The 25,586-nt window shown below is 51.4% G+C and overlaps 12 protein-coding genes and 1 non-coding gene across 13 annotated transcripts; 9 read left to right on the top strand and 4 right to left on the bottom strand.

Moving 5' to 3' along the window:
• Positions 1-868: 868 nt before the first annotated feature.
• Positions 869-2,605, top strand: BDQ94DRAFT_167059 (major facilitator superfamily domain-containing protein; the record flags this gene model as incomplete). Its single annotated transcript, XM_026770714.1, has 4 exons — positions 869-1,650; positions 1,712-1,945; positions 2,006-2,253; positions 2,322-2,605. 4 exons carry the CDS (start codon positions 869-871, stop codon positions 2,603-2,605), a joined length of 1,548 nt encoding a protein of 515 aa, XP_026629996.1.
• Positions 2,606-3,919: 1,314 nt separating this feature from the next.
• BDQ94DRAFT_157276 (FAD-dependent monooxygenase) lies at positions 3,920-5,565 on the top strand (the record flags this gene model as incomplete). The annotated part of the gene is made up of 4 exons (XM_026768721.1): positions 3,920-4,028; positions 4,106-4,320; positions 4,407-4,781; positions 4,837-5,565. The coding sequence occupies 4 exons, from the start codon at positions 3,920-3,922 to the stop codon at positions 5,563-5,565; spliced, it is 1,428 nt and encodes a 475-aa protein (XP_026629997.1).
• Positions 5,566-6,337: 772 nt separating this feature from the next.
• On the top strand, positions 6,338-9,358 carry kexB (kexin kexB). Its single transcript, XM_026765015.1, has 2 exons — positions 6,338-8,384; positions 8,435-9,358. Exons 1-2 carry the CDS (start codon positions 6,622-6,624, stop codon positions 9,201-9,203), a joined length of 2,532 nt encoding a protein of 843 aa, XP_026629998.1. The 5' UTR covers positions 6,338-6,621; the 3' UTR covers positions 9,204-9,358.
• A 131-nt stretch (positions 9,359-9,489) lies between these two features.
• Positions 9,490-11,270, top strand: BDQ94DRAFT_104335 (sorting nexin-4). The gene is made up of 2 exons (XM_026763408.1): positions 9,490-9,980; positions 10,057-11,270. The coding sequence occupies exons 1-2, from the start codon at positions 9,687-9,689 to the stop codon at positions 11,236-11,238; spliced, it is 1,476 nt and encodes a 491-aa protein (XP_026629999.1). The 5' UTR covers positions 9,490-9,686; the 3' UTR covers positions 11,239-11,270.
• A 92-nt stretch (positions 11,271-11,362) lies between these two features.
• BDQ94DRAFT_104323 (uncharacterized protein) lies at positions 11,363-12,087 on the bottom strand. Its single transcript, XM_026763407.1, has 2 exons — positions 11,751-12,087; positions 11,363-11,622 (listed from the first exon to the last, which is right to left on the bottom strand). Exons 1-2 carry the CDS (start codon positions 11,976-11,978, stop codon positions 11,488-11,490), a joined length of 363 nt encoding a protein of 120 aa, XP_026630000.1. The 5' UTR covers positions 11,979-12,087; the 3' UTR covers positions 11,363-11,487.
• Positions 12,088-12,091: 4 nt separating this feature from the next.
• Positions 12,092-12,521, top strand: BDQ94DRAFT_137225 (uncharacterized protein). Its single transcript, XM_026765016.1, has one exon. The coding sequence runs from the start codon at positions 12,181-12,183 to the stop codon at positions 12,391-12,393; it is 213 nt and encodes a 70-aa protein (XP_026630001.1). The 5' UTR covers positions 12,092-12,180; the 3' UTR covers positions 12,394-12,521.
• BDQ94DRAFT_137226 (putative ubiquinone biosynthesis monooxgenase (Coq6)) lies at positions 12,522-14,252 on the top strand. Its single transcript, XM_026765017.1, has 2 exons — positions 12,522-12,710; positions 12,769-14,252. Exons 1-2 carry the CDS (start codon positions 12,530-12,532, stop codon positions 14,121-14,123), a joined length of 1,536 nt encoding a protein of 511 aa, XP_026630002.1. The 5' UTR covers positions 12,522-12,529; the 3' UTR covers positions 14,124-14,252.
• An 84-nt stretch (positions 14,253-14,336) lies between these two features.
• BDQ94DRAFT_137228 (histidine--tRNA ligase) lies at positions 14,337-16,555 on the bottom strand. Its single transcript, XM_026765018.1, has 2 exons — positions 14,912-16,555; positions 14,337-14,847 (listed from the first exon to the last, which is right to left on the bottom strand). The coding sequence occupies exons 1-2, from the start codon at positions 16,487-16,489 to the stop codon at positions 14,566-14,568; spliced, it is 1,860 nt and encodes a 619-aa protein (XP_026630003.1). The 5' UTR covers positions 16,490-16,555; the 3' UTR covers positions 14,337-14,565.
• Positions 16,556-16,676: 121 nt separating this feature from the next.
• BDQ94DRAFT_t45 lies at positions 16,677-16,780 on the top strand. The gene has a single exon. It is a non-coding gene; the product is annotated as a tRNA-Ser (tRNA).
• Positions 16,781-18,900: 2,120 nt separating this feature from the next.
• On the bottom strand, positions 18,901-19,195 carry BDQ94DRAFT_137231 (uncharacterized protein). Its single transcript, XM_026765019.1, has one exon. It carries the CDS (start codon positions 19,148-19,150, stop codon positions 18,995-18,997), a length of 156 nt encoding a protein of 51 aa, XP_026630004.1. The 5' UTR covers positions 19,151-19,195; the 3' UTR covers positions 18,901-18,994.
• A 210-nt stretch (positions 19,196-19,405) lies between these two features.
• Positions 19,406-20,460, top strand: BDQ94DRAFT_137233 (uncharacterized protein). The gene has a single exon (XM_026765020.1). It carries the CDS (start codon positions 19,473-19,475, stop codon positions 19,815-19,817), a length of 345 nt encoding a protein of 114 aa, XP_026630005.1. The 5' UTR covers positions 19,406-19,472; the 3' UTR covers positions 19,818-20,460.
• A 296-nt stretch (positions 20,461-20,756) lies between these two features.
• On the top strand, positions 20,757-24,640 carry creB (ubiquitin C-terminal hydrolase CreB). Its single transcript, XM_026765021.1, has 4 exons — positions 20,757-21,301; positions 21,526-21,672; positions 21,744-21,757; positions 21,841-24,640. Exons 1-4 carry the CDS (start codon positions 21,266-21,268, stop codon positions 23,918-23,920), a joined length of 2,277 nt encoding a protein of 758 aa, XP_026630006.1. The 5' UTR covers positions 20,757-21,265; the 3' UTR covers positions 23,921-24,640.
• Positions 24,641-24,655: 15 nt separating this feature from the next.
• Positions 24,656-25,565, bottom strand: BDQ94DRAFT_137238 (YOS1 family protein). Its single transcript, XM_026765022.1, has 4 exons — positions 25,484-25,565; positions 25,337-25,396; positions 25,153-25,263; positions 24,656-25,042 (listed from the first exon to the last, which is right to left on the bottom strand). Exons 1-4 carry the CDS (start codon positions 25,515-25,517, stop codon positions 24,987-24,989), a joined length of 261 nt encoding a protein of 86 aa, XP_026630007.1. The 5' UTR covers positions 25,518-25,565; the 3' UTR covers positions 24,656-24,986.
• Between the last annotated feature and the right edge of the window lie 21 nt (positions 25,566-25,586).

Raw genomic sequence — 25,586 nt, forward strand, 5'->3', positions numbered from 1 at the left:
ATGGTAAATCCCTGTTATCCTCCCTTAATGGGTGGAGGTAGCCTAGACAACAGAGTAATCAAAGTAGAAAAGCACGGAAGACTCTAGGTTCCTTCCATGTATTATATTCGATTCTACTGTAAGGTATATGCGTGGATGATCATCTGCACTGCTAGTTAAAGCAGCCGCTGCTCAGGGAAATGCTCTCTCACATCCATTGAATGGCCACGTCAGCACACTGGAACTTGTTTACGATGTGAGTGAGAAAGAAAATCTAGAAGATGTCGAGATAAATGGAGCGCTTTTCGGACTGGAGAGCTGGCCAAATTTATGTCTATGGGGCCTCTGTCGTTTTGTTCCGCGCACTGTTGCTTGAATTTGTAATGCGCGCTGATGAATTAATTAGCTCAATGAAACCTTGAGCAGAGACGATAGTAATAATGTTATCGAACCACGGAAAGAGTCCCGCGGTGGAGCCCGGAGTTGCTTATCAGTGATAACCCTAAAAGTCAGCCTTGTTATACTCTCGCATGCTATAGCAACCTCTAGCAGAAACGCCAGCTGGTGGATCCCTCGTCTTTGGGAGGATTTAGTTACGGACATCCAAAGCGGAAAGGAGCCCGACATGATTACAAAAGAATTAAAAGAATAATATGTCAGCATGCTTGTACTCCGTAGAGGGGTAGTTAGTTAACTTGGTATGCTTACTGACTCACCCAAATTGAGACTCACTAAGCTCCGAACAGCCTAGCCCATCATTGACTAAACTAAAACAGTCTTCAACATTTCCTGAGCTGTTATTTCTGGTGGCTGTCGCTGGATGACAGCTGATCTATCTGGCAATCTCCATTTAATCTCAAGGCTGAAAACATCTCCGGAGGTACACACAATGCAGTCAGAAGGCGAAAAGAACACATTCAAGCCAGGTGATGTCGATACCACGTCGTCCGAAAGCACACCCAACAATGAAGCAACATTCGCACCGGCAGCCTTTTCAGCCACGTCCTTCAGTACCACTCGCGCGAATTTCACCATCGTCAGTCTCACGGGCGTCAGCTTCCTCAATACGATGGGGTCAGGAATACTGACCGTGGCCCTCCCACAAATGGCGATCGACCTTCATCTAGACGAAGATATCCTACTATGGCCCGCATCAGTCTACGCGCTCGCAGCTGGTTGTACTTTACTGCTCTTCGGTTCTATCGCAGATGCAGTTGGTGACAAAATAATTTGGACAACGGGGAGTATTCTGTATGCGATATTTACACTGGCTTGCGGTTTTGTACAAACGGGGAATCAGCTCATCGCGTTTCGGACTGTATTGGGTCTTTGCATCGCAATGTGCTTGCCCTCTGCAGTCAGCTTAATGACGCGCAGTTGCCCGTCGGGAAAAAGGCGAAACATTGGATTTGCATCGATGGGAATGGGGCAGCCTTTGGGCTATTCATTGGGGCTCATCCTGGGTGGTGTTTTCGTTGACACGATCGGATGGCGCTACGGGTATTATATCAGTGCCATCATCAATGCCGTTTTATCGGCCACGGCTTGTTGGGCGCTGCCCGCTGTGAACAAACCCCACGGAGAGCCGTGGTATAGGCGCATGGCAAAAATTGACTGGATTGGGGCAGTCATCATTAGTATCTCGCTGGCATTGCTGTGTTTCGTGATGGCGTAGGTGTTCCCTCAATCTCCCGCGTTCTACCCGATCTTGCTAATGCAATGTGTCCTGCAGTGAACTCTCCGGAAGTTATCGAAACATTCGCACAGGCTATGTCATTGCCCTTCTTGTTGTTTCACTAGTGCTCATTCCTGCATTTGTCGCGTGGATGAACTGGCGACAGCGAAAGGGTCAGCCCGCCCTCATTCCCAACAGTATATGGCGTAACACCACGTTTACTTCGACATGCATCATTGTGTTCTTCACCTGGGCTGTTTTCAATGCCTTTCAGTACTTCTCATCACTCTAGTAAGTGTAAACCTTGTGCTTCTGGGGAAAGTACAACAAGTAGCTGACAAGTATGGGCAGTTTCCAAAACATTCAACATCACTCTGCCCTCATCTCAGCCGTGATGTTCCTGCCCCTAGTGATCGTCGGGGCGCTCACCAATGTCTTCACCGGCTACGTAGTAGATAAAGTTGAAGTACGCACTTTAGTTTTTGTCTCTGCCTGCATCAGCACTATCTCTGCTCTGTTGATGGCATTAGTCAAACCGAGCTGGGGGTACTGGCGGGGTCCGTTCGTGGGGATGCTTCTCAGCCCACTTCATCCGGATGGTACGTTTCACATGAAAATAGCGGCTAAATAAAGCAAACGATGCTGACTCGCTATTCGGATATAATAGTTCTCTTCACTGTCTCGAATCTGATAATTTCGCAGGCTTATCCGGGAGAGAACCAAGGGCTGGCTGGGGCCGTGTTTAATGCCGTCTCACAGATTGGTAACTCCGTCGGACTAGCCGTCAGCGCCGTTATTGCTGGATCTGTCACAGCACACTCGGATGGAAATCTGCTGAAGGGTTATGAAGCGGCCTATTGGCTTATGTTCGCAGCCATGCTCGTAGTCTGCTTTGTCAGCTTTGTGGGACTGCGTTCTGGCGGAAAAGTGGGCAGCAAGAAGGAGGAGTAGAATCTTCTGTAAACTACCATCATTATTACTTCCGATTACTATTGACTCACACTTCGGAGCCTCCAATTTCCGGATCTCTTATCGCCAGATATCTGAAGGATGAAATGACTGTTGGGATTGTAGCCACTCAAGGCAGGCAGAGGCGGTTCAGTGCGCTTTTCAGAGGCCACGCCGTGATATTAGCCGGGTCCAGACAGGCAGATCTGTCTCTGTTCTGGCAATGCCGACGGAGATGCGTAGGTGATGCTTATGGAAGCGGAATCGCGCCGGCGATCCTTCATCTAGCGGTGGGATTCGCAGAGAATCACTGCAGAATTCTGAGTATATTTCTCCTTATTGTTCTTCTTGCTTTCTTAGGACACTTCTCCACCTCACGTCAGACATGCACTACTGACGCGATCCTACGATATACAAGTAACCAATTGGGTGATGCGTGTCTTGCCAGAGGGCGATAACAACCTTTGTTAAGTATACAGTCCAACAGACAGCAACGTCTCGATCATTCACTCGTGGGCTTTCATATGGATTTGCCAAGAAGATTATATTAAAAAAAAGCTCAATATTAGGCATCCTGTACTGACTAGGCTGCGAGTCGGGAGCCCGCAATCATCCGGCATACGAGTCTTCGATAATTATATCCCTTCATGCATGTGAGGACTCACACGTCCATGAAGTCCGGGGCTTCTGGGGAATTTTCATACTTATATTACACAATCATCGAAATCGTTATACTTTTCTTCTCGAAATATGTAAACTCAAGTAGTTACATAGGTACTAGGTATGGTTACTGCATAATTATCAATATCTTGGGTCTCCGATCAGCCACGCAACGTATACATCGTTTGATAGTCTAACCCTGTCCAGATCCTCGAGGCAATTGGCCCCATGGCAAACCCTGCGAATGGCCACTAGGATCTCTTTTTGAAAGGGCCCCCAATCTTAGCATTCTTTTCCTGAAGGATGCCAGTAGTTGATTCTTACGGGGTCCTGTTCAGGCCAATGAAGTCAGCTGTTCCATGCTGGAGTGGCCAATCGATCGGCATTGCTATGAGGACAGTTAACTTCCGAATGGACTCATCGGAATAGTGTCATATACATTTGCTCAATCAGGATTCACCGGTAATGTACCATGCCAGGGCTACATTATAACTCCGAATTTGGTAAGAAGCGGTCTACATTGGAGAAATGGTTGCACCTTTTGGATATAAAAGGGCACTAAGATGCCCTTTTTCAGAATGCTGGTATTACCAGGGCATCTCCCACAATCAACTTGTCTTACTCTTCTGTGAGAAAGGTCTCTGTACTTTTATTACTATGTCTTCATACAAGGTTGTTATTGTCGGGGGTGGTCCCGTTGGGGCATTGGCGGGTTTATATGCGGCTCAGCGAGGCTTTCAAGTGGAAATTTATGAGATGAGGGACGGTGCGTCTGCCTTACTTTCTGCCTCTCTGCTGCATTTCCCAGTGCCATTCTGTTCTAACGGATGGTTGTACATGTAGAGTACAGTCAGGTTCAGACAGCGACTGCCTTCTCTGCCAAGAGTATCAGTCTGACGCTGTCCGAGCGAGGCATCAAGGCCTTGCGGCATAGCCAATGCAGGGGCCTGGCAGAGAGGATCCTATCAAGGACTGTCCCCGTCTATGGTCGAATGGTGCACAGCAGGTCCAAGAAGCGGCTAACATCCAGACGGATTGCTTATGATGTTCATGGACAGGTGTGTCAGAACTCTCTTCAGTTTACTCCTTTCCTTTCACTGCTCTTTTCAGGCAACCACTCTGACTCTTGCCCATTCATACATAGGCCCTTTATGCTATCAGCCGCTCCGAGATCAACCAAAGCTTGCTAGAAGAGCTGTCTGCCTTCCCCAATGTCCACATATTTTACAAGCACAGGCTTAATGGCTTGGACATGAAGCAGAAGTGTGCCACTTTCCATAACATCTCTCGACCCCAGGAGCCCAGTCATGAGACCAAGTTTGACCTACTGATCGGTGCCGATGGTGCTCACTCTACAACCCGCTTCTTTCTGTCCCGCTATGCGAAGATTAATATCAATCAGAAGTGGGAGGATATCTTCTGGTGTGAGCTAACCATCCCTGCGGGTCATGCCCTTCCGATGGACTGTCTGCACATGTGGCCCCAACGAGACTTTATGCTGTTTGCCTGTCCGGACAAGGTATGCATGCTCCACAAATTATTTCATTAAAAAACGGTATACTAACCCCCACAAGGAAGGAACACTGACTTGCAATTTGTTCGCCCCGGAAAACGTCTTCCTAGAACTGAAATCCTCTGGAAGGATCGTAGAGTTCTTTGAGAAGAACTTCCCCGGTATCACACCAGACCTCATCCCCACCGACAATCTCCAGAAGCAATTCAAGTCAAATCTTCATCACCCCATGATCGATATCCGATGCTCACCGTATCACTACCAGGATTCATGTGTCCTGATTGGCGATGCTGCACACGCCATGGTCCCCTTCTACGGCCAAGGCATGAACACCGGCTTCGAAGATGTCCGAATCCTATTCGAGGATTTTCTCGACCAACGAAGGAGTTTCCCCTCCTGGAAGGACAATCTCTCCTTGAGTTATGCGATGCAACAAAAAAAACTACCCGACACCCCCCAGGCGATTGTGGAAGACTACCTCGAGCAGTACACCAAGTATCGCCAGCCGGACGTCCACATTATAAATGAACTGGCTTTGCAAAACTACAGGGAGCTAAGACAAGGCGTGTTCAAGATGTCTTACCATATCCGCAAGCATATTGAAGAGTTTCTGAGTCTCCATGCCCCACAGCTTGGGTGGGCGACGCAGTACCGGCTGGTGGCGTTTGAGACGATGCGATATACCGATGTTTTGCGACAGGTCCGAAAGCAGGGTCTGATCTTGAGTGCGGTGGCGTGGAGCTGCCTGGTGCTCTTTTTACTTTTGTGTCTTTTGTCGCTTCGTCTGTAAAAAGTGGAGTGTTGGTAATCTTGGGGTTTTTGGACATAGTCTGTGGAATAGGTGGGTAAAAGCTTGGACATAGTGTGATTAATTAAATGCTAGTTCTTAATTATTGTTTAATTGGAGTTTACACTAGATCGATGCGAACCCTAATGCAACCTCTTTCTTTTCTTGTAGATTATGAGGTATTTTAGCAGGTTTGACGCTAACTTTTCACAGTCCGACTATATATAATTCTTCAATAGATACTAGTAAGCATAATAACATCCCATTGAGAAGGGTATTCTGTCGATTCGAGTTGGACATATTGTACACACGGTAAAACTAGGTTCGGTTTGAACTATATAATTAAAACCTAAGTTTGGGACGGTTTCCTGAGACTGACCAACCGATGATGCGGGGGTCGACTTGATATAAGGCCTATCGATTCTACCTGTATACAACACTATTAAAACCACGGTGCAATAAACTCGAGGAAAAGGATTGTCCCCATGCATAATAGGCGTTCCACCACCTGCATATCCATACATGCAGCCCGAGTTATGCGATGTGATCGGGCCTGGAATAACATGATTTCCGATCTAACGGGGGCCCAAAAGGGGCAGCCAAGATCTGCTAGACCCAACCAGGCTAGCGGCGGGCCATCTGAGGCGGTGATCCATTTTGGGCGAGGAAAAGGCAAAAAGTGGATTGGCGAAAGGCAAGTTGGAGTGTCGGGAGTTTGGTCTCCCGCCCCAGGGCCGCGTATTAGTCTAGCTCTCTCTCTATTCACTCGGGCCAACTCGTCAACTCTCTCCCTCGTTTTCATTCAGATTTCATTATTTCTCTTACGGTCTTGCCATTCTTGCCACTTTCGGTCCTTATTATTGCTTTTGATCCCCAGTTCCCTTTTCCCAACTGGGTGGCGCTCCTACAGACCGACACATACCTGGCGGACTTTCCTTGCTTCTGGCTGTACACCGGGACCCGCCTCATACCCAGTACGTGTTGTCCATGGCAAGCCTCCTACTTGGCCTGATCACATCGTCCTGAGAGAGAGAGTTCACCAAAACTCTCCCCCAAACGATGCGTCTTACAGGTGGTGTCGCTGCGGCTCTGGGCCTCTGCGCTGCTGCCTCCGCTTCTCTCCATCCCCATCGTTCCTACGAGACCCATGATTACTTCGCTCTACACCTTGATGAATCCACCTCGCCGGCCGACGTCGCCCAACGACTAGGTGCTCGCCACGAAGGTCCCGTCGGAGAATTACCCTCACATCATACCTTCTCGATACCCCGTGAAAACAGTGACGATGTCCATGCGCTGCTTGATCAATTGCGCGATCGTCGGAGGTTACGCCGCCGCTCCGGAGATGATGCCGCTGTCCTTCCCTCCTTGGTCGGGCGAGACGAAGGTCTAGGTGGCATTCTTTGGTCCGAGAAGCTGGCTCCCCAGAGAAAGCTCCATAAAAGAGTGCCGCCGACAGGATATGCTGCCAGATCGCCCGTCAACACTCAGAATGACCCCCAAGCGCTTGCGGCGCAGAAACGCATTGCCTCGGAATTGGGCATCGCGGACCCCATCTTCGGCGAACAATGGCATTTGTATAATACTGTTCAGTTGGGCCATGATCTTAACGTGACGGGTATCTGGCTGGAGGGCGTTACAGGGCAGGGTGTCACGACGGCTATTGTCGATGATGGTTTGGACATGTACAGCAACGATCTTAGGCCGAACTATTTTGCGGCGGGTTCTTATGACTATAACGACAAAGTACCAGAGCCGAGGCCGCGCTTGAGCGATGACCGCCACGGTACTAGATGCGCGGGTGAAATCGGTGCGGCGAAGAACGACGTGTGCGGGGTTGGTGTTGCGTATGATAGTCGCATCGCTGGTATTCGGATTCTCTCCGCACCCATTGATGACACTGATGAGGCTGCGGCTATTAACTACGCCTATCAGGAGAACGATATCTACTCGTGTTCCTGGGGTCCCTATGATGATGGCGCCACAATGGAAGCCCCGGGCACCCTGATCAAGCGGGCCATGGTCAATGGTATCCAAAATGGTCGGGGTGGAAAAGGCTCCGTTTTTGTGTTTGCGGCTGGTAACGGTGCCATTCATGATGATAACTGTAATTTTGACGGTTATACCAACAGTATCTACAGCATCACGGTGGGTGCCATTGATCGGGAGGGTAACCATCCTCCGTACTCGGAATCGTGCTCGGCGCAACTGGTAGTGGCCTACAGCAGCGGCGCCAGTGATGCAATTCATACCACGGACGTCGGCACAGACAAGTGCTCGACTACCCATGGTGGAACTTCGGCGGCCGGCCCGCTCGCTGCGGGAACCGTGGCGCTGGCCCTCAGTGTGCGGCCGGAACTCACCTGGCGTGATGTCCAGTATTTGATGATTGAGGCAGCAGTGCCTGTTCATGAAGATGACGGGAGCTGGCAGGACACTAAGAACGGAAAGAAATTCAGCCATGACTGGGGATACGGTAAGGTCGACACATATACGCTGGTGAAACGGGCAGAGACCTGGGATCTGGTGAAGCCTCAAGCCTGGCTCCATTCCCCCTGGCAGCGGGTTGAGCATGAGATTCCACAGGGCGAGCAGGGCTTGGCTAGTTCGTATGAGGTGACGGAGGATATGTTGAAGGGAGCCAACCTGGAACGGCTGGAGCATGTCACGGTCACCATGAATGTTAACCACACCCGCCGAGGCGATCTCAGCGTGGAGTTACGGAGCCCTGACGGTCGGGTCAGTCACCTCAGTACGCCCCGGCGGCCAGATAATCAAGAGGTGGGCTATGTCGACTGGACCTTCATGAGCGTTGCTCACTGGTAAGTAAACTTTTTCTCGGTTGTCGGTTCTTCTGCTAATACATATCTAGGGGCGAGTCCGGGATTGGCAAATGGACTGTGATTGTCAAGGACACCAATGTCAACGAGCATACTGGGCAATTCATCGATTGGCGACTCAACTTGTGGGGCGAGGCGATTGACGGAGCCGAGCAGCCTCTCCACCCCATGCCTACTGAACACGATGATGATCACAGCTATGAGGAAGGAAACGTGGCTACCACGAGCATCAGCGCCGTTCCCACGAAAACCGAGCTGCCTGACAAGCCCACTGGTGGCGTTGATCGCCCGGTGAACGTTAAGCCTACAACATCCGCGATGCCGACCGGTAGTCTTACAGAGCCCATCGATGATGAAGAACTCCAGAAGACCCCTAGTACAGAGGCAAGCTCAACACCAAGTCCTTCTCCGACCACCGCGTCAGATAGTTTCCTGCCTTCCTTCTTCCCCACGTTCGGTGCGTCGAAGCGGACGCAAGTTTGGATCTACGCTGCGATCGGCTCCATCATTGTGTTCTGCATTGGCCTGGGCGTCTACTTCCATGTGCAGCGCCGCAAACGTATTCGCAACGACAGCCGGGATGACTACGATTTCGAGATGATCGAGGACGAGGATGAGCTGCAGGCAATGAACGGACGGTCGAACCGTTCACATCGCCGGGGTGGCGAGCTGTACAATGCTTTTGCGGGCGAGAGCGATGAGGAACCGTTATTCAGTGATGAGGATGATGAACCGTATCGGGATCGGGGGATCAGCGGCGAACAAGAACGGGAGGGCGCAGATGGAGAGCATTCTCGGTGAAGTGCAGTAGATGAGGGTTGATCTTATTTCGGACAGTGTTTCTAACTTGTTGGATGACCTGCGTTGAACAATATTCCTGCTGTGTATGCTGCATAGAGAAAGCGTGTATATACCATGTATGTGTGCATCATCTTGATCGGGTTTATCATTCTTCATCTGCCATGGTTTGTGATCTCCGGAATAGTACCAAAGGAACACTAACTTAAGGGTCTTGGCGATGACGCTTCCCGTCGCTGCTTTTGACTTCCTCCGCATCTCGTCTCTCCTGCTGTTGACCGCCCGCCAACCAACCTCCATCTCCTCACTCCTCCCACCCTAATCTTGCTGTCCTGCTTCTAGAACCCCCCAGTTTAATTTAAAAACCGGCTTTTCCTAGCTCCACGTATTGTACCTCGCACTGATCCCCATCTCCACCCACTCCAACGCTACCGACCCAGCCTTCTCTGCCGGCTCCAGGCGGCAGGCAATCAAACCAACCCCTCGATGGATCAGCACGACGACTTCGACAGCGTCTCGTGGAGGCATGACCCGGACAGCGATCTCTCGCGACCCACGACCTCCGGAACAGACACAGAGGAACAGGCGCCATACACTCACGATGTCAATGGCAAACGGAGGATGAGCAACGCTCAAGAAAGCCCTCAGGCTGGACCACTGGCGGATGCCGTCGACCTGGCGGGCATCGGCGACGGCGTACTAGAGTGTCGGGTAGATTCACCGTTGAAGGAGAATGATGGAACGAAAGACGCTTATATCTCCTATTTGGTTACTACTACGGTGGGTTATCTTTACCTTCAGTGATCTCAGATGGAGAAGACCGTGCGGTTGCAGTGCATGCTGACTAGAATGATAGACCGATTTCAAGTCCTTCCAGAAACCCGAGTTCACCGTGCGACGCAGATTCACCGACTTCTACTTCCTATACAAGACACTTTATCGCGAATACCCTGCCTGCGCCGTCCCGCCGCTGCCGGATAAGCATAAGATGGAGTATGTCCGCGGCGATCGGTTCGGACCTGAATTCACTACCCGACGAGCATGGTCTCTACATCGCTTCTTGAAACGACTTACGCTGCATCCCGTGCTTCGTCGCGCACCGTTGCTGGCCATCTTCCTGGAATCGCCCGACTGGAATGCACACATGCGGTTGCGGTCCACGCGCAACTCGACTAGCACCTCGGACGGCAGCGGGGTCCCTGGGATCTTTGACAACTTTACCGACACCTTTGTCAACGCTTTCACCAAGGTGCATAAGCCGGATAAGCGGTTTATTGAAGTGCGGGAGAAGGCGGATAAACTGGACGAGGACCTCAATCATGTGGAGAAGATTGTAGCCCGAGTGGCTCGGCGGGAATCGGATCTCGAGGCAGACTATAATGACCTGGCTACGCAGTTCCGCAAACTAGTACCCCTGGAACCGGAGGTGGAGGTGCCCCTACAAGTCTTTGCGGCCTCGGTAGAGGAGACGGGGCGCGGGCTCAAGACGCTCAAGGATCACACTGACCAGAATTATCTGGGGTCGCTGCGGGATATGGAGGCGTACATTGTCTCGCTCAAAGCCCTCCTCAAAACGCGCGAGCAGAAACAGCTCGACTTCGAAGCGCTGGTTGACTATCGAAACAAGGCGGTGGCGGAGCGGGACTCCCTCGCCTCTAACCCCTCGTCCTACTATGCCTCCAACCCGCTGACCTCGTCCCCGGCCTCGTTCATCAGGTCCAAGATGGAAGACATGCGGGGCGTCGACCACGAGCAATCGCGACGCGAGAGGGTGCGGAAGTTGGAGCTCCGCATTGACGAGCTCACGCGCGAGGTCGAGTCGGCTAAGACGACGTCGGAGATGTTCGACGAGGAAGTCGTACGCGAGGTGGCAGACTTTGAGCGCATCAAGGCCGTAGAGTTCCGGGATACGCTGGGAGCGTTGGCCGAGAAGCAGATCGAGTTCTACCAGGGGGTACTGAATACCTGGGAACGATTTGTGGCTGAGATGGAGGGAGATCTGGAAGAAGAGCATGACCCAGGCACGGAGGCCAGGTGATACTTTAACTACTACCACCATTACTACACTTAGGTACTACTGATTATGACACTGTGATATCGCACTAGCCATGTTTTCGCTTAATGAGGGTTTCGTTTCTCTTATTATCATTGTGGAAGGAGATTGTTGCTTCTGAATGAATAATCATCACGACGTTGCATTTTCTATCTTTCTTTCTTTCTTCCCTCCTTTTACTCGTCCGGTAGAAATCCATAATCATCCTCATCCTCAGATTACCATAATACCCAATTAGTTCCCCACCAACCTCTCCCTAACCCTCTGACTTTCCGCCCACTCCAAATCAAGGGGACTCGGATCCCTCTGCGCATTAGGATCCACGACTGCCGGGTCCAGCGCACGAGTCGTATGTCTCCGTACGATATTCTATATCACCCCACACCAGACAGGCACTTGGATATCAGACAACTAAACTTCGCGCAAATGCACAACATAGCAACACATAATAGAATCATGAAATTTAATTCGGAAAGAGAGAGTAAGGGGTAACCAACCTCTCTATACACCTGATTTGGCGTCTTGCTTCTGTTCTTGTCCTTGCGGGTGTCATCACCATCATCACCGGACATCAAATGGAGGTAGACTTCATGATCATAGTCGATTCTTTGCGATGATGGGTTGGCGAAGTTGGCGGATAGATGGGGTCTTTCTTCTTGGGGTTGGGATTGAGGTTGGGTTTTGGGTTTGGGCTTTTTGGTTGTAGTGGTGTTGGATGAGGACATTGTGTCTTGTTTCTGTGTATAGTAGGTAGGGTTGTATGTATAAGGCAAGTAACTGAGTGAGGAAAGTGTGATATTAAAGTTGGAAAGAAAATTCAATTGGGTTGTAGGGCTGTGTCTGGTACTAATATACTTTAAAGTTCTTCAGGGTTTACTAGTTATCTTCTGCTTGAGGGGGTTTATTTGCCTTCTGCAGTGGAATGGAATGGGTGCATTGTGGCGGAGTGAGTGCATGGTGGCAGTGGCAGTGAGAGTAAGTGCGAGTGAGATTGGGAGTCAGGGGGGGATGGAATGGATGGCATGTTGCATTTTGTGGGATTTGATGGTATGCTTAGATGTGTATTTCTTGAATGATTCTTATGCAGGAGAAAAGTTAGTATTTGGGGGCGAGAATGGGGAGTTTCTTCGTGTAGAATGATGACTTGTGATGGTGGTTGATGGATGTGGATTGATGTTTGCTTTGTTTGCTTGAGTATCTGGTGATGGCTTCACTTTCCCTTCCACTTCCGGCTTCTCGCTCTCTCTTCCCCGCTGTTCACTGCCCCATATCCATCATGCGTCCTCTCTCTCGGACGGCTCTCCGTCCCTACGTCTGCCCATCTTGTCAATTGGGTCGTCTTCCTGCCCGCAGGAGATATGCTTCCCACTCGCCCACCAACGCTGCGGCCCCCGAGATCTACGATGTCGTCTGCGTCGGCGGTGGTCCTGCCGGTCTAGGCCTGCTGGCTGCTCTCCGTATGCTGCTCCAATGCGCTGTATAGATCCAATTGGCGTCTCTGACTGACTTCTCTAGGGGCTTCTCCCACCACCTCCAAGCTGAAAGTCGCCCTGGTCGAAACTCAGGACCTGAACAAAGCCCGCTCGTGGTCCCTCGATGCGCAGAACTACTCCAACCGCGTCAGCAGCCTGACTCCCTCCTCCGTCTCGTTCCTGAAGAAGATCGGCGCCTGGGATCACCTTGACACATCCCGCGCTCAGCCCTACCAGGAGATGCAAGTCTGGGATGGCGAAACCGGCTCGCGCATCTCCTTCGACTGGTCCATGGAAACCTCTCCGTTCGAAGACCTCCGCGCCGTCGCGACAATGACCGAGAACGCCAACCTCGTTCGTGCCCTCCTCTCCCGCATCGCCACTTCCGGAGACGACAACCTCTCCCTCTTCTCCAACAGCACCGTCTCCTCCATCACCAATGGCACCGATATCCCCGACGGCCCCGACCTCTCCGCCTGGCCCGTCCTCTCCATCACACCCACCAACACCACCACTTCCCAACCGCCCACCCGCATTGCCGCGCGCCTCCTCGTCGGCGCAGACGGAATCAACAGCCCAGTCCGACGCTTCGCCGACATCGCCACAGACGGATGGGATTACAACCGCCACGGCATCGTCGCAAGCCTCTCCCTCGCCGACCTGGACCCCGCTCCCTTCCCTCTCGGAATGAGAACCGCATACCAGCGCTTCCTTCCCTCCCTAGGCGGACCCATCGCCCTGCTCCCCCTCCCCAACAACAACGCAACCCTCGTCTGGTCCACGACAGTCGAAAACGCCGCCTACCTCAAGTCCCTCTCCCCGAAGGCCTTCATCTCCATGGTCAACGCCGCCTTCCGCCTCTCCATGACCGACCTCCAATACATGCTGCGCATGGAACGCCCCTCTACTACAACCGAAAACCCCCACGAAGACGAACTCAACTGGCGCCTCCAACACACCCCGCAACCCTCCCACCTCCCACCCATGGTCACAGGCGTCCAGGAAGGCAGCGTAGCATCCTTCCCCCTCCGCTTCCGCCACGCCTCCACCTACGTCTCTCCCCGCGTGGCTCTCGTCGGCGACGCAGCGCACGTCATCCACCCGCTCGCCGGCCAGGGCTTGAACCTGGGTCTGGGCGACGTGGCGTCTCTCGCGCAGACGATCGAGTACGCCGTGCACCACGGTATGGATGTGGGCGATTTGCTCACTCTCGAGCGGTATGCGTGGGATCGGTACGCCACGAATGCGAAGATCGGCGGTGCTTGTGATGTTCTGCACAAGTTGTATAATGTCCCTGGTAATGGACCTGTGGCGTGGGCGCGCAGTCTGGGATTGGATGTGATTGATCGGGTGCCGTTTGTTAAGGGGTTGTTGATGAAGGGTGCTGAGGGGCGGTAGGTTGATTGATTTTGTATTTATTATTATTAGTTAGGGATGGGTATGTATATTACTTTACTTTAGCAGTACTTTAGTCGTTTGTCCAGATGTATGATTAACATGGGTTTACTCTCACTCTCATGCTGTATCTACTATATCAAATCAAACAGTAGTAGAATGACGGACTAGGGATAGATCTACAATATTTGAAACTACAACTTTTAGGTGGTGTAGTAGTAAAGAATAATGTCGCTCCAATTTGACTGCTATCTATCTATACTATACCAGGAGAACCATTGAAAGCGAAAGATATAGAAAATGACCCCCGGGGTATTGTATTTTAGAACATCTTCGTTAATTTTTGCTTTCTTTCTTTCTTTCCTTCCCTTATACTTTTTTAAAGTTGAACGCTCTTAGCACAAACAAGTTAAACCCATCTAAGCCCTGTATATGGTTTCCCGCTCTATGCATCAACCTTCATCTCACCCAACTGCTGCGCAACACCATCGACACTCTCTCCTCGCTTCTTAGCCACCCGGGCCTTGACCTCCGCCGGCAGAGCAGTCAGATCAACCAGCACACCTTCCTTCTCGGGGTGTCCGTCCTCGAGACCCATTTCCTTGACGCGAACCTTGCCGGCCGCGAGCTCGTCCTCGCCCAGAATGACGGCGAAGGGGACGCCGGCTTGTTCGGCGGCCTTGAATTGTTGGGGGAGCTTGGGCTTGACCTTGTAGGAGAATTCGGCCTATGGATTATTAGTGTATAGCAAGAGGGGAGAAAAGATGGTAGGTGGGGGTGGGGGAGCTTACCTTGACGCCAGAGTTCCAGAGAGTCTGGCACACGCTCATCCGCTCCTTCAACATACCCGTGAAGCCCTTACCTCCAAAGGCCATCACGTAGGCATCGACCTCGCTGCTGCGGAGGGCTTCGGCGCTCTTCTCCCGCTCGAGACGGGCCTTGGTGATGGAGAAGATACGGTCCACACCGAAGGACACACCCACACAGGGAATCTGCGCCTTGGGCAGGAACATGCCCACCAGGTTGTCATAGCGACCTCCTGCGGCGACACTGCCGACACCCAGGGTCGGGTCGTTGGAGCGGTCGTCATCCTCCAGATTGCCGCCCTTGGACTTGCTCTTCTTGCCGGACTTCTGCACGGCCTGGGCCTCCGGTGCGGAGGACGCCACGGCGGGGGCGGAGCCCTCGGTAACGACCTCGTAGATCACACCGGTGTAGTAATCGAGACCGCGGGCCAAGCTCATGTCGAAGGAGATCTTGTCCAGCACACCGAATGCCTCGAGGTAATCCATAAGCAGACCCATATCTTCCAGACCGGCCTTGGCAGACTCGTTGGCAGTCAGGCCCTCATCCTTGAGGAGGTTATCAAGGAGTTCGCGACCGCCCTTGTGCATCACGTATGTCTCGATCTTGTCGGCCACGGCGCCGTCCAGGCCCTTCTCCTCGACCATTTCCTTGCGCACGTCCGCCCAGGGCATCTTGTCCAGCTTGTCGACGGCACTGGAGATGGGACGGATCTTCTCCTCGGGTACACCGCAGACCTGGAACACACCGTCCAGAATCTTCCGGTGGTTGATCTTGATGTTATAGCGGCCGTTCCAGCCCAGCTCCTCGAAGACTTCGGTGACGATGCGCAGGATCTCGGCATCGGGGACCATGGGATCGAAGGTACCGGCGATATCGAAATCGCACTGGTAGAACTCGCGCATGCGACCCTTGCTCACGGCGGGCTGATCGCGACGGTACACCTTGGCGATGTGGTAGCGCTTCATGCTGCGGACATCCGGGTTCATGGCGAGCCAGCGGGCGAAGGGGACGGTGAGATCGTAGCGGAGGGAGCAGATTTCTCCACCCTGGTCTTGAAGGTCGTAAATGAGCTTGGAGTCCTCGCCATACTTACCGGCGAGAATCTCGCGCAGCTCGAAGACGGGGGTGTCGAGGGCAGTACCGCCATGGCGCTTGAAGACATCGGCGATGGTGGAGAAGATGCGGTCGCGGAGGAGGGCGTCGGAGCCGGACCAGTCCTTGGTACCCTTGGGGGTTTTGAGGTTGAAGGAGAGCTTGGATTCCTTTTCTTTGGGCATGGTGGAGAGCGGACGAGAGGGATGGGGAGGGAGAATGGAGGAGGGGGAGGAGGGAAAAGTCGAGTGGGAGAGGGAGATGTGGTAGTGGCGGTGGTGGGGGATGGTGGGGGCTTCGATCGCCTGCCGGATGTTTGGCCGCTCGCTGGTTTGGTGCTGCTGAAGGCTACGGCTGCTGGTGCTGCTGGTGCTGGTGCTGCGTCTGCAACTGCTCGCTGGGGCCCGGGGACACTCCGTCAGGGCTCGTCGGGCGGAGCGGAGGATGCGTGGTTGGAGTGAGGGGTGCATTCAAGAAATTGAGGTCGGACTCACCCGCGCGAACCGGCGTTATTGACGGGCAGCCTTAAAATCAGGAGCAAAGATGTTTGGAGGCAAAGTCGAAGTCGGCGAATCGGTGGTTTGAGATTTGTGAGTCAGACACCACATATGGAAGGTACACTATATACGACTATAGGGGCTATACTTTCATCAAATAGACACTTTGGCCGAGTGGTTAAGGCGCAGGCCTGCTACTACCTTACTGTACTAGCTGTTTAGCCTGTGGGTTCGCCCGCCTGGGTTCGAGTCCCAGAGGTGTCGCATATTTCTTTTTTGTTTTTGCCCTATCGCCTGCAAGCTGATACGGTAGTATGCTCATCCTTATTCAGAACATTGATCCCAATGATGGTTTTCTACTATCTATCTGGTGAATAATGAACTTTGAAATACCCCTGCGTCATGCTCAGTGCTGCAGGTTGTTTCTCCGCTTCCATGCGATGTAGCAGAGATCAGAACAATTCACATGGTAGCTGGAATGCTGGCTAGATCTACACATTCCTGGTCCACATCTAGAACCTCGTGGCTGCGAGTGATGTGAGATCAAGGCTGCAAGCGGTATGGCGAGATTTAGGTCTATCGATGGCCTGAGGCTTATGACAATGCCCAGAGTTGTTGGTAGATATTTGAAAGGGACCATCTTAGACACCGTCCATTACAAGGGTCATTCGACAAATGACGCTTATCCAGAAAAAAAGCTGGGCTGGGTCGTGGAATCCTCATGCCAAGGAAGTATTAATAGTTACAAGTATAGCAGGAGATACTTCGCGTTCGAAATCATCGCTAGAGGGACACCGTAGAGGAATGTCCATCCGGCTCGGTAGATCACCGAATGGGGCATGCGACAAGTTTCCAGTCTTACACAGTTATGCAAAGTAGTAGTAGTAGTAGTAGTAGTAGTAGTACGGGGTAACTAACTCCCTGCAACTAAAGCATTTGGACGTCGCCCTGGCTGGTTAGTTTCATTGGGGTGACTTCACTAATCAGATTCGGATTCGGTCTCATTCCGCCATCCGACCGAGGCGAAGAGCCAAGTGAAACTGAGTACAAAGCCGCAGTCACCACGACTACTGCTAGTATTACAGCCAAACCTGTCCAACTCCAAGCCCCAGCCCCCAGAACTGGTTTTTTTACTCACCATTCCAGGAAGAATCCCTGACTACCCGTTATGGTCCTACCGATTCCACGATCTGCCCCCGTGTAGTTTCAAGCACATGGATAGTATCAACCCACATGGACAGGGCGCTTATTGGCGGGGAGACGGTGGCTTGATGTGAGGCAGACCGGCACATGGGGAGATGTTACACTTTGGTATTTTGCACACCTGACGTCTGTAAGGATTGTGTTTTCCGGTTTGACCAGGCACTCACTCTCACTGCACACCTCCATACCAGCCGCCAGTAGCAAAACCTACTTACTGCTTCGGACTAGACTCCGGAGTAGACCGAGCGCGGTGGAAGGTTCCATTTAGACGCCCGCAGCTTTTAGTGCAGGCCCTAGTGCCCCCACGTCCACCCAATGACGTTATGGCTTGTTCTCATGGATCTTCCCCAAAGACCATTGATTTGTCGCAGGCTTGAAACCCAGATCCATGGTGCTTATCAATTGGTAGTTACAAAGTAATAAGCTAACCCGGGGCTATGATGTTACCTATTACTTTGTAGTTATCTGGCGCTTTATCGGGCTGAATGGCGCAGAGCGGATACCATCGGTTACGCCGTAAATAGTTTGTCCTCTAACTTCGCAGTATTCATGGTTGAAATTGCAAAAGCAGGTTGTCATGTCGACCTACTTTATGTTTTTATGCGTGCGTATAAATTATGGTTTCACTGCCGAACTCGATCCGATTTTAACTTTCTCATGGATGCAAGTGGCAGCTTGTTCCTTGACAGAATCGGAAAGCGACACGAGTGTCACTGGAACGGAAAGGAAACCAAACCCTGCTCCTTGTGTGTGTGTGTGTGTGTGTGTGTGTGTGTGTGTGTAAGGCACAATTACATCCGCTCCGTACAACGCCTCCGGTTTGTATGACGCTAGTATCTCAAATGCTGGGGTGGATGGGGTATGTGGGGCAATACAAATCATGCGATTGGTCACAAGGCACCCTTCTGATCCTTGAGTTTCCACGTGGTTCTGGTGTAGCGTGATACGGTATGTATGACATCGTACCTATCCATGTTCGCTTTGTGTACACTAACCGCTTACTACAGTGGTATGTCAAAAGTTTGCGTTGCCCCACTGTATACGCTAGTGATCCCGCCTTCCTGATATAGTAAGATCGAGGGTATTCTGCCTACCACAACAAAATATATGAAGTTTCTGATCATGAAATCTATATAAATCTGTCATATTGCAAATAATTAATATTCTTATATCAATATCCATGTAGGGCTTCATGATCACACGCTTTGTATACATTGTTTTGGTTGACAGAATATTTACGATCTAACTGTATCTGGAAGGCGGAATCAAATTTGGTTAGCGTATAATATGGGCAACGCAAACTATTGACATACCACTGTAGGTGGTATTGATCTTATCTAATAATGGTATGGCCCCGACCGTACCCCAGAAAGAGGGGGTGGAAGGAAAGGTACAACGGTGTAGGCAAAAGAACGCAGATGACGATTGCATGTACTACTACTGGGAATGGCAAAGTTAATACAGAATAAGAACGGGATCGGAATGCTCGAAGGCCTCCTGACCCCATCCCAGTTTCCCCTGGGACCTCCCCGCCCCCTTGGAAAAGAAATACCCCGGACACAGAGGCGCTGCGATAACTTGCCAACATGAAGCCACCGCCAAGAACGCCGCCAGGCCGGACTGGTTGCTAAATCACGCACATTATCCCGCGTCCATGACCGTTCGATAGATAGACCACTCTGATAACAGTGCTGGATGGTTCCAGCATCTCGTCCCTCTATCTTTCGTCAACACCAGTCATGACTATTGCCAAATGCACAGTATTCTGCTCAGGTTGGGTTTCCATGCCTGCAGTGAAAGCAAAGCCATCCCACGCATCTCAACGCAACCTATGCGTGTTTCAGGTAGTACCGGCCGCAGAAGGCTCGTGGAAAAGCTAAGCCATGCCAATGGGCTGGCAACAAATCAGAGCGGTGGTGTTCGACATCGACGCAACCGCACCTCACGACTCGTATCTTCCATATTACCCGATGGCCACCTGTTCCGCGCAAGCTTTCTCTGTCTCTCTTACACATCAATTCTCTGCACGGCTTATCTTCTCTTGTTCTTGTCACACCAGGGCTTGAATAGGAGAAGACATGGACAGCCGGATTCTTAGCATGCCAAATGGCCCTTAAATGTATGAAGTAGGTCAATTATTCTTCGGATTTAAGAGTAACTGACGGAGTTTACGGCGGAAGGGGAGAACCACCGGGTATATTACAGGCCAGTGGATCCGGCCTCAAATGTCTCCCCCTCCTCTCTTCTGGTGTTAGATTGCATTGCACGGTGTAGGCTGGTATATTTGTGGAGGAACCTTAATATATGGAAACTGTGACGTAGTATAAAGAGCTGAGCCAGCTATAGGGGGCCACTTGAACTCGCTAGGATCAAGATGAGAGAAAGGAGTAGAGTAGTAGTAGTGAGGGGGAACACAGACGGGGGGGCTGGTTCATCGGATGTCTCTTTTGGGAAGATGTGTGGGATGAGTTAAAAAATCTTGAAAACCACTGTAAAATACTGGTGGGTGTTTCTTGGGTAAAGAAACCCAGGACTGAGGTTTACCAGCGTGGAGTGAGATCGAGAAGACGGCCGGCTGTTTCTTTGCAATCACCACCAGTTTTGCGGGGGAAGAGAACCAGAACATCTAGACTCGGATAACTCTGGGAATCTGCTCCCGTCCAAATGATGGCTCAAAGTCTCTCTCTTCCCCCGGTCTGTGACAGTAGCACCCGTCAAAGCCATCTTTCCCCTCCTCGAAGCGTTCTTCTCCAAAAGTCAAATCGGTTTTGCCCCCCCAACCGCTCGGGCCCGCGCACCCGCCCGTCATTACGGGAGAACCCCCATGTAATATTACCCAGGCAGATGTGAAAGGCTGTATTCAGTATCCACTCAAGAGTAACTGGTGTATCAAACTGTGTACTGTGTATGGCTCGAGGTTCCTGACTTGGGGAATAATCCGGCTACCAACAACGTCGTTCCCCTACTCCCGCCTCTCCTCTCTCTGTCTCCCTCTACCTCTGCCTCTCACTCATTCTCTCTCTTTCTTCTCTTGTTCACCTTCTTCCTCTCCTTGTCCAGCCTTTCATTCTGCCTGCTCGTCTTCTTACACATCCCTTTGACCCCTGTTGCTTTCAATTCGTCTGTGCCTTATTCCCTCCGACCGCAGCGTTCTCCACCTTCGATTTCCGCCGCCCGTTCACGTTCCGCCCCATTCCTGGCTCACTCATCCACACCCACCCCCTCAAGCCCTTCCTCAAACGCTCGTCGGATCCGCGGATTTTGGAAACCCTATGCCGAGAATCTAGACGCTCTTCTTTTTATTCTTTGTCGCTGTCATTCGGTCGTCTCAAACCCCCCATCATATAGCCGACCGTTGCTCTCACAAACCCTCCTATCTCTACTCGACTTCGCTTACTGTACTTGCCGTCGCATACCGGCTGCCTCGCCTGCGCGCCGTCTTAACGCTTCACATCCACTCCCCTTCGGTTCCGGTGTCGGCTACTTTATTCGCGAAAGCTACCAGATGAAGTTGAATACTAAGGTCTTTGAGACTTTGCGATAAACATGGGGTCTTTTCTGAGGAGTTTCCGAAGAGATGTGGTAAGTCCTTCGATTTGCTGACTTGGCCGCGCTTCTTTTGCCTTGAAGTATGCTCTGGCCTTCAACGTCCTTGGGGCATATAAACTCGCCAGGATATGTCGACAATCCTTGAGGGAAACCTCAAAGGACATGCGGCAAGCCCTCAAGATCGCTAGAGAGCCAACCTGTCGCGTCTCCATCACCATTTGCCACAACTACCACAATGCTGACTGCATCCTTTTCAGGGATCTTCCACTCCTTCGGTCGGGGCGACTCCCGCGAAGAAAGAACCCCTGGCGCTTCCGATTACCCCGCTGGAGAAGATGCTGCAGGAAATGGGTTCGGATTCGGTTCGACAAGACGGTAGTGACAAGTTTTTCGGCATGGAGAACGTGAGTTGGCCCATTCTGCAAACCCATACCCCGGTTTATCGGAATTGCTAACAGTGGCTTCTGTTATTCAGTACGGAAATACTTGGTGAGTGGACCATCGGTACCAATCATTCAGTAGAGGGGAGAAACACCCTCCCAGAGTCATGTCACTAATCGCCCTTTTCGCAGTTACTGTAACTCAATCTTGCAGTGTCTCTACTATTCAGTTCCCTTTCGCGAAGCCGTACTCAACTATCCGACACGAACGCCGATAGAAAGCCTAGAAGCTGCGTTGGCGAAAAACCTTCGCTACCAGAACTTCGCCGCGAATCAGGAAGCTGAGGCACAAGCGGAGAAACAGAGACTCGCCAACGCTCAGCGACCCGGCGCACCTCCCGCTCAGCCACCGAAACCCGAAGACAAGGACTCCTCGGAGTACAAAAAGAAAATTGCTCTGCAGTCGCTGCCGTTGTTAGAAACGAAGAATAATGCCGGCAGTTATGGGATGTCAGAGTCGCTCTTCACATCCCTCAAAGATATCTTCGAATCTGTCGTTGCGAGCCAGTCCAGGATAGGTATCGTACGACCGCAGCATTTCCTGGACGTTCTCCGCCGTGAGAATGAGATGTTCCGGTCGGCCATGCATCAAGATGCTCACGAATTTCTGAACCTTGTGCTTAACGAAGTAGTTGCCAATGTAGAAGCAGAAGCCATGAAGCAACCTATACCGAGCTTGCCGCCAGCAGACACCACCGACTCATCCAGGCAGTCGATCAGTTCGGGCTCTAAAACTCCCAACACAACTCGATGGGTGCACGAGCTGTTCGAGGGAACCTTGACATCAGAGACACAGTGCTTGACGTGTGAGAATGTTTCCCAGCGTGACGAGATTTTTCTGGATTTGTCGGTAGATCTGGAGCAGCATTCATCAGTCACTTCGTGCCTAAGGAAATTCTCAGCAGAAGAGATGCTCTGCGAGCGAAACAAGTTTCACTGCGATAACTGCGGTGGGCTCCAGGAGGCTGAGAAACGCATGAAAATCAAGCGCCTCCCGCGAATTTTGGCACTGCACCTCAAGCGATTTAAATATACCGAGGATCTTCAGCGACTGCAAAAGCTCTTTCATCGGGTTGTGTACCCTTACCATCTTCGCCTCTTTAATACAACAGACGATGCGGAGGATCCTGATCGCCTATACGAGTTATACGCCGTGGTGGTTCACATTGGGGGCGGTCCTTACCATGGGCATTATGTGTCTATCATCAAGACGCAGGATCGCGGATGGCTGCTCTTTGATGATGAAATGGTGGAGCCTGTTGACAAGAATTACGTGCGCAACTTCTTTGGTGATAAGCCCGGCTTAGCATGTGCCTACGTCCTATTCTACCAGGAGACCACGTTGGAGGCTGTCTTGAAGGAGCAAGAAATGGAGAACATGAATGCCAGTGCGGCTGATGCGAACGAAGCTGCTGTGAAACCGAACGGCTTCCCCCAACCCGCGGGATTGGCTCATGTTCATAGTGCCTCGCAGATCCCCGTGCAAGACGAGCCTCAACGACACACGGGCCTCCGACGAGCCCCCACCGCACCTCAGCTACCCACACATACCGAGTATCCTGGTCCGGACATTGAGCCGTCAAGTCCCGCGGTAGCAACTCCACCCCCAGTCCCGCCAATACCTGAAACTGCCAACCGGCCTTTGAGCCCAAAGAAGAGTGACATCCAATCCAAGAAGGAGCGGGCCAAAGAAGAAAAAGAGCGCAAAGCAGCTGAAAAGGAGATGGAGAAGCAGCGTCGGAAAGAACAAGAAGCGAGGGTTAAGGAAAATCAGCGACGCGAGGAAGCCGAACTAAAGGCTGCCCTGGAGGCCAGCAAAGCGTCGAAAGCAGATGAGGATCGACGCAATCCTACGGAGAACGGCAAGGACGGCGATCCGAAGAGGTCCAGCAACGGTCTTAGCCGGTTGAAACGAGGCAGCAAGAGCTTCAGTCAGCGCTTAGGCAAAGACAAAGAAAGCCGTGCTTCGTCATCTGGTCTGCCGTCGGTTCCTAGTGCCGAACCTTTAACGCCGAATCCAGTGCCATTGGAGCCCGTCCAGCAGCTCTCACCGCGGAAGGCTTCCCCGCCAAAGGAATCACACGTCGTTCATAAGCCCTTAGGTCAAGACGACGAGCCAGACGCTCTCAAGAGTCCTAAGGGCGACCGGGCAGGGCATGGGAAATGGCGCAGTTTCAGCATCCGGAAGAAATCGTTCAGCATCCTTTCTTAAGGCCCGCTTTTCGCCGGTTGCACCAAGCATGCATCTATTGTTCGTCTTTTGCACATAACATACGTGGACTTTCCGTACATACTTTCTTGATGTATCATCACATTTCTCTTCACTACCGGCTCCTTCATTTGGCGATATTGCTCAGGGTGCGGGCATGTTGCCAGTGGATGCAAGGTTTGAAATGGGTCCGGTCCCTGTCTTATTTTCTTCACCCACCATTTGGCTCTTGCCTGCATTGTGATGTCTTCGAACTTTGCTTCTGCATGTCGTTTTAGCCAACCATTACTTCACTTGTTATTGCTATATATCTTCTCGACTGCTATTCGATCATGTGATACCCGTGCCTGGGTCACACAGCTGGGCAAGTGAGGCGTTCGGCGACTGATGTTTTTTTCGGATTTTGGATTTTACAAGTTATCTCAGGTTGTCGATTTTACTACCATTCAAAAATGGGTTATGGAGAAATGGGGTTCGTGACGGGTTTTCAGGAATGAAACAAACATCCTCCGCCGATGCCAGGAGCGAAATAGGGGGACGCAGTTCTTCGTGTAGGAAGAGAGTGAAGTCGGGGTCTGGACTTGTCATATCCTGTCTGGTCATGTTGAGCATTTCATCCTTCGGGTCCGTGGGATAGACCATATGTATCAACATTGCGTGGTATATAGACTGATGCGAGTACACGCATTAGATAGTAATCAAACTATCAACATTGAAGCAGAAGGGCTTATTATCACACCACCTAGTAGCTACCTCGGACTTGAGGTACGGGGCAGACATACACATGCGTCTCATCCTTAGCACTAGGAGCTAAGCACTCGCACATCCCCATATGACTACAGCAGGAAAGCAAGCGTCGATCCGTATTCTGTCCAACACATTCAATCCATTTTCAATCGTACAATGAACAGAACAAGAGAAAGAAGAAAAAGTTGGAATACAAACACACCCTCTCTAAGCCCCCCAGACCGGAGCAAGAATCCCAGCAGCAGTAGTAATCATGTATGTATGCATTTATAACACAACTCCCCATTCCTTCATATTATCTCCGGCTCAGCTTCATCCCAATTTAACCCAGAATAAGCTCGTACACGATAATTATCGTATTGATCACAATAAGCGGTACTAAACAATTCCCCGCAGTCGGTTAGCTTGTGTTTCCCTTTCTTTCTTTCTTTCCTTTCATTCCACCATTTCGCAAGCGTAATCACAATTTGAGAAGAGGGATGACGTACTTCGCATAACAGTCCTTACACTCGCAATCAGATTAATAGTCTTCGCTTTGACGCTGGTAGTATCGTAGGTTGCGCCGAAGGCTGGGTCATTTTGTGTGCGGCCCCATCCGACTGTTTTTTAATTTCATGAGTTATTCATTTATTCATTTATTGCGTTCCTCGTGATGGATGGGGAATTTCGTACTTCTGGCTAGAAAGCGGTCTTCGGAGAGGACAGCGAGGGAGTTGATGAGGAGGATGATGACTGTGATTATGCGATTGAATTAGTTACTTGTTGTCTCCTGTGAGCTGAGTCGTTTGGGGGGAGAGGGGAGACATGGGATATGCGCACCGTAGACGAGCTTCCCAAGACCAAAGAAGAACATCTTGGCTGGTTGGGGGAGGGGAAGGAGGAATGTAGACTGAAATGGTTCTTGAACGGTGGTGGTGAAACG

This window comes from Aspergillus welwitschiae (genome assembly GCF_003344945.1).
Source record: "Aspergillus welwitschiae strain CBS 139.54b unplaced genomic scaffold BDQ94scaffold_5, whole genome shotgun sequence".
Classification (NCBI taxonomy): domain Eukaryota; kingdom Fungi; phylum Ascomycota; class Eurotiomycetes; order Eurotiales; family Aspergillaceae; genus Aspergillus; species Aspergillus welwitschiae.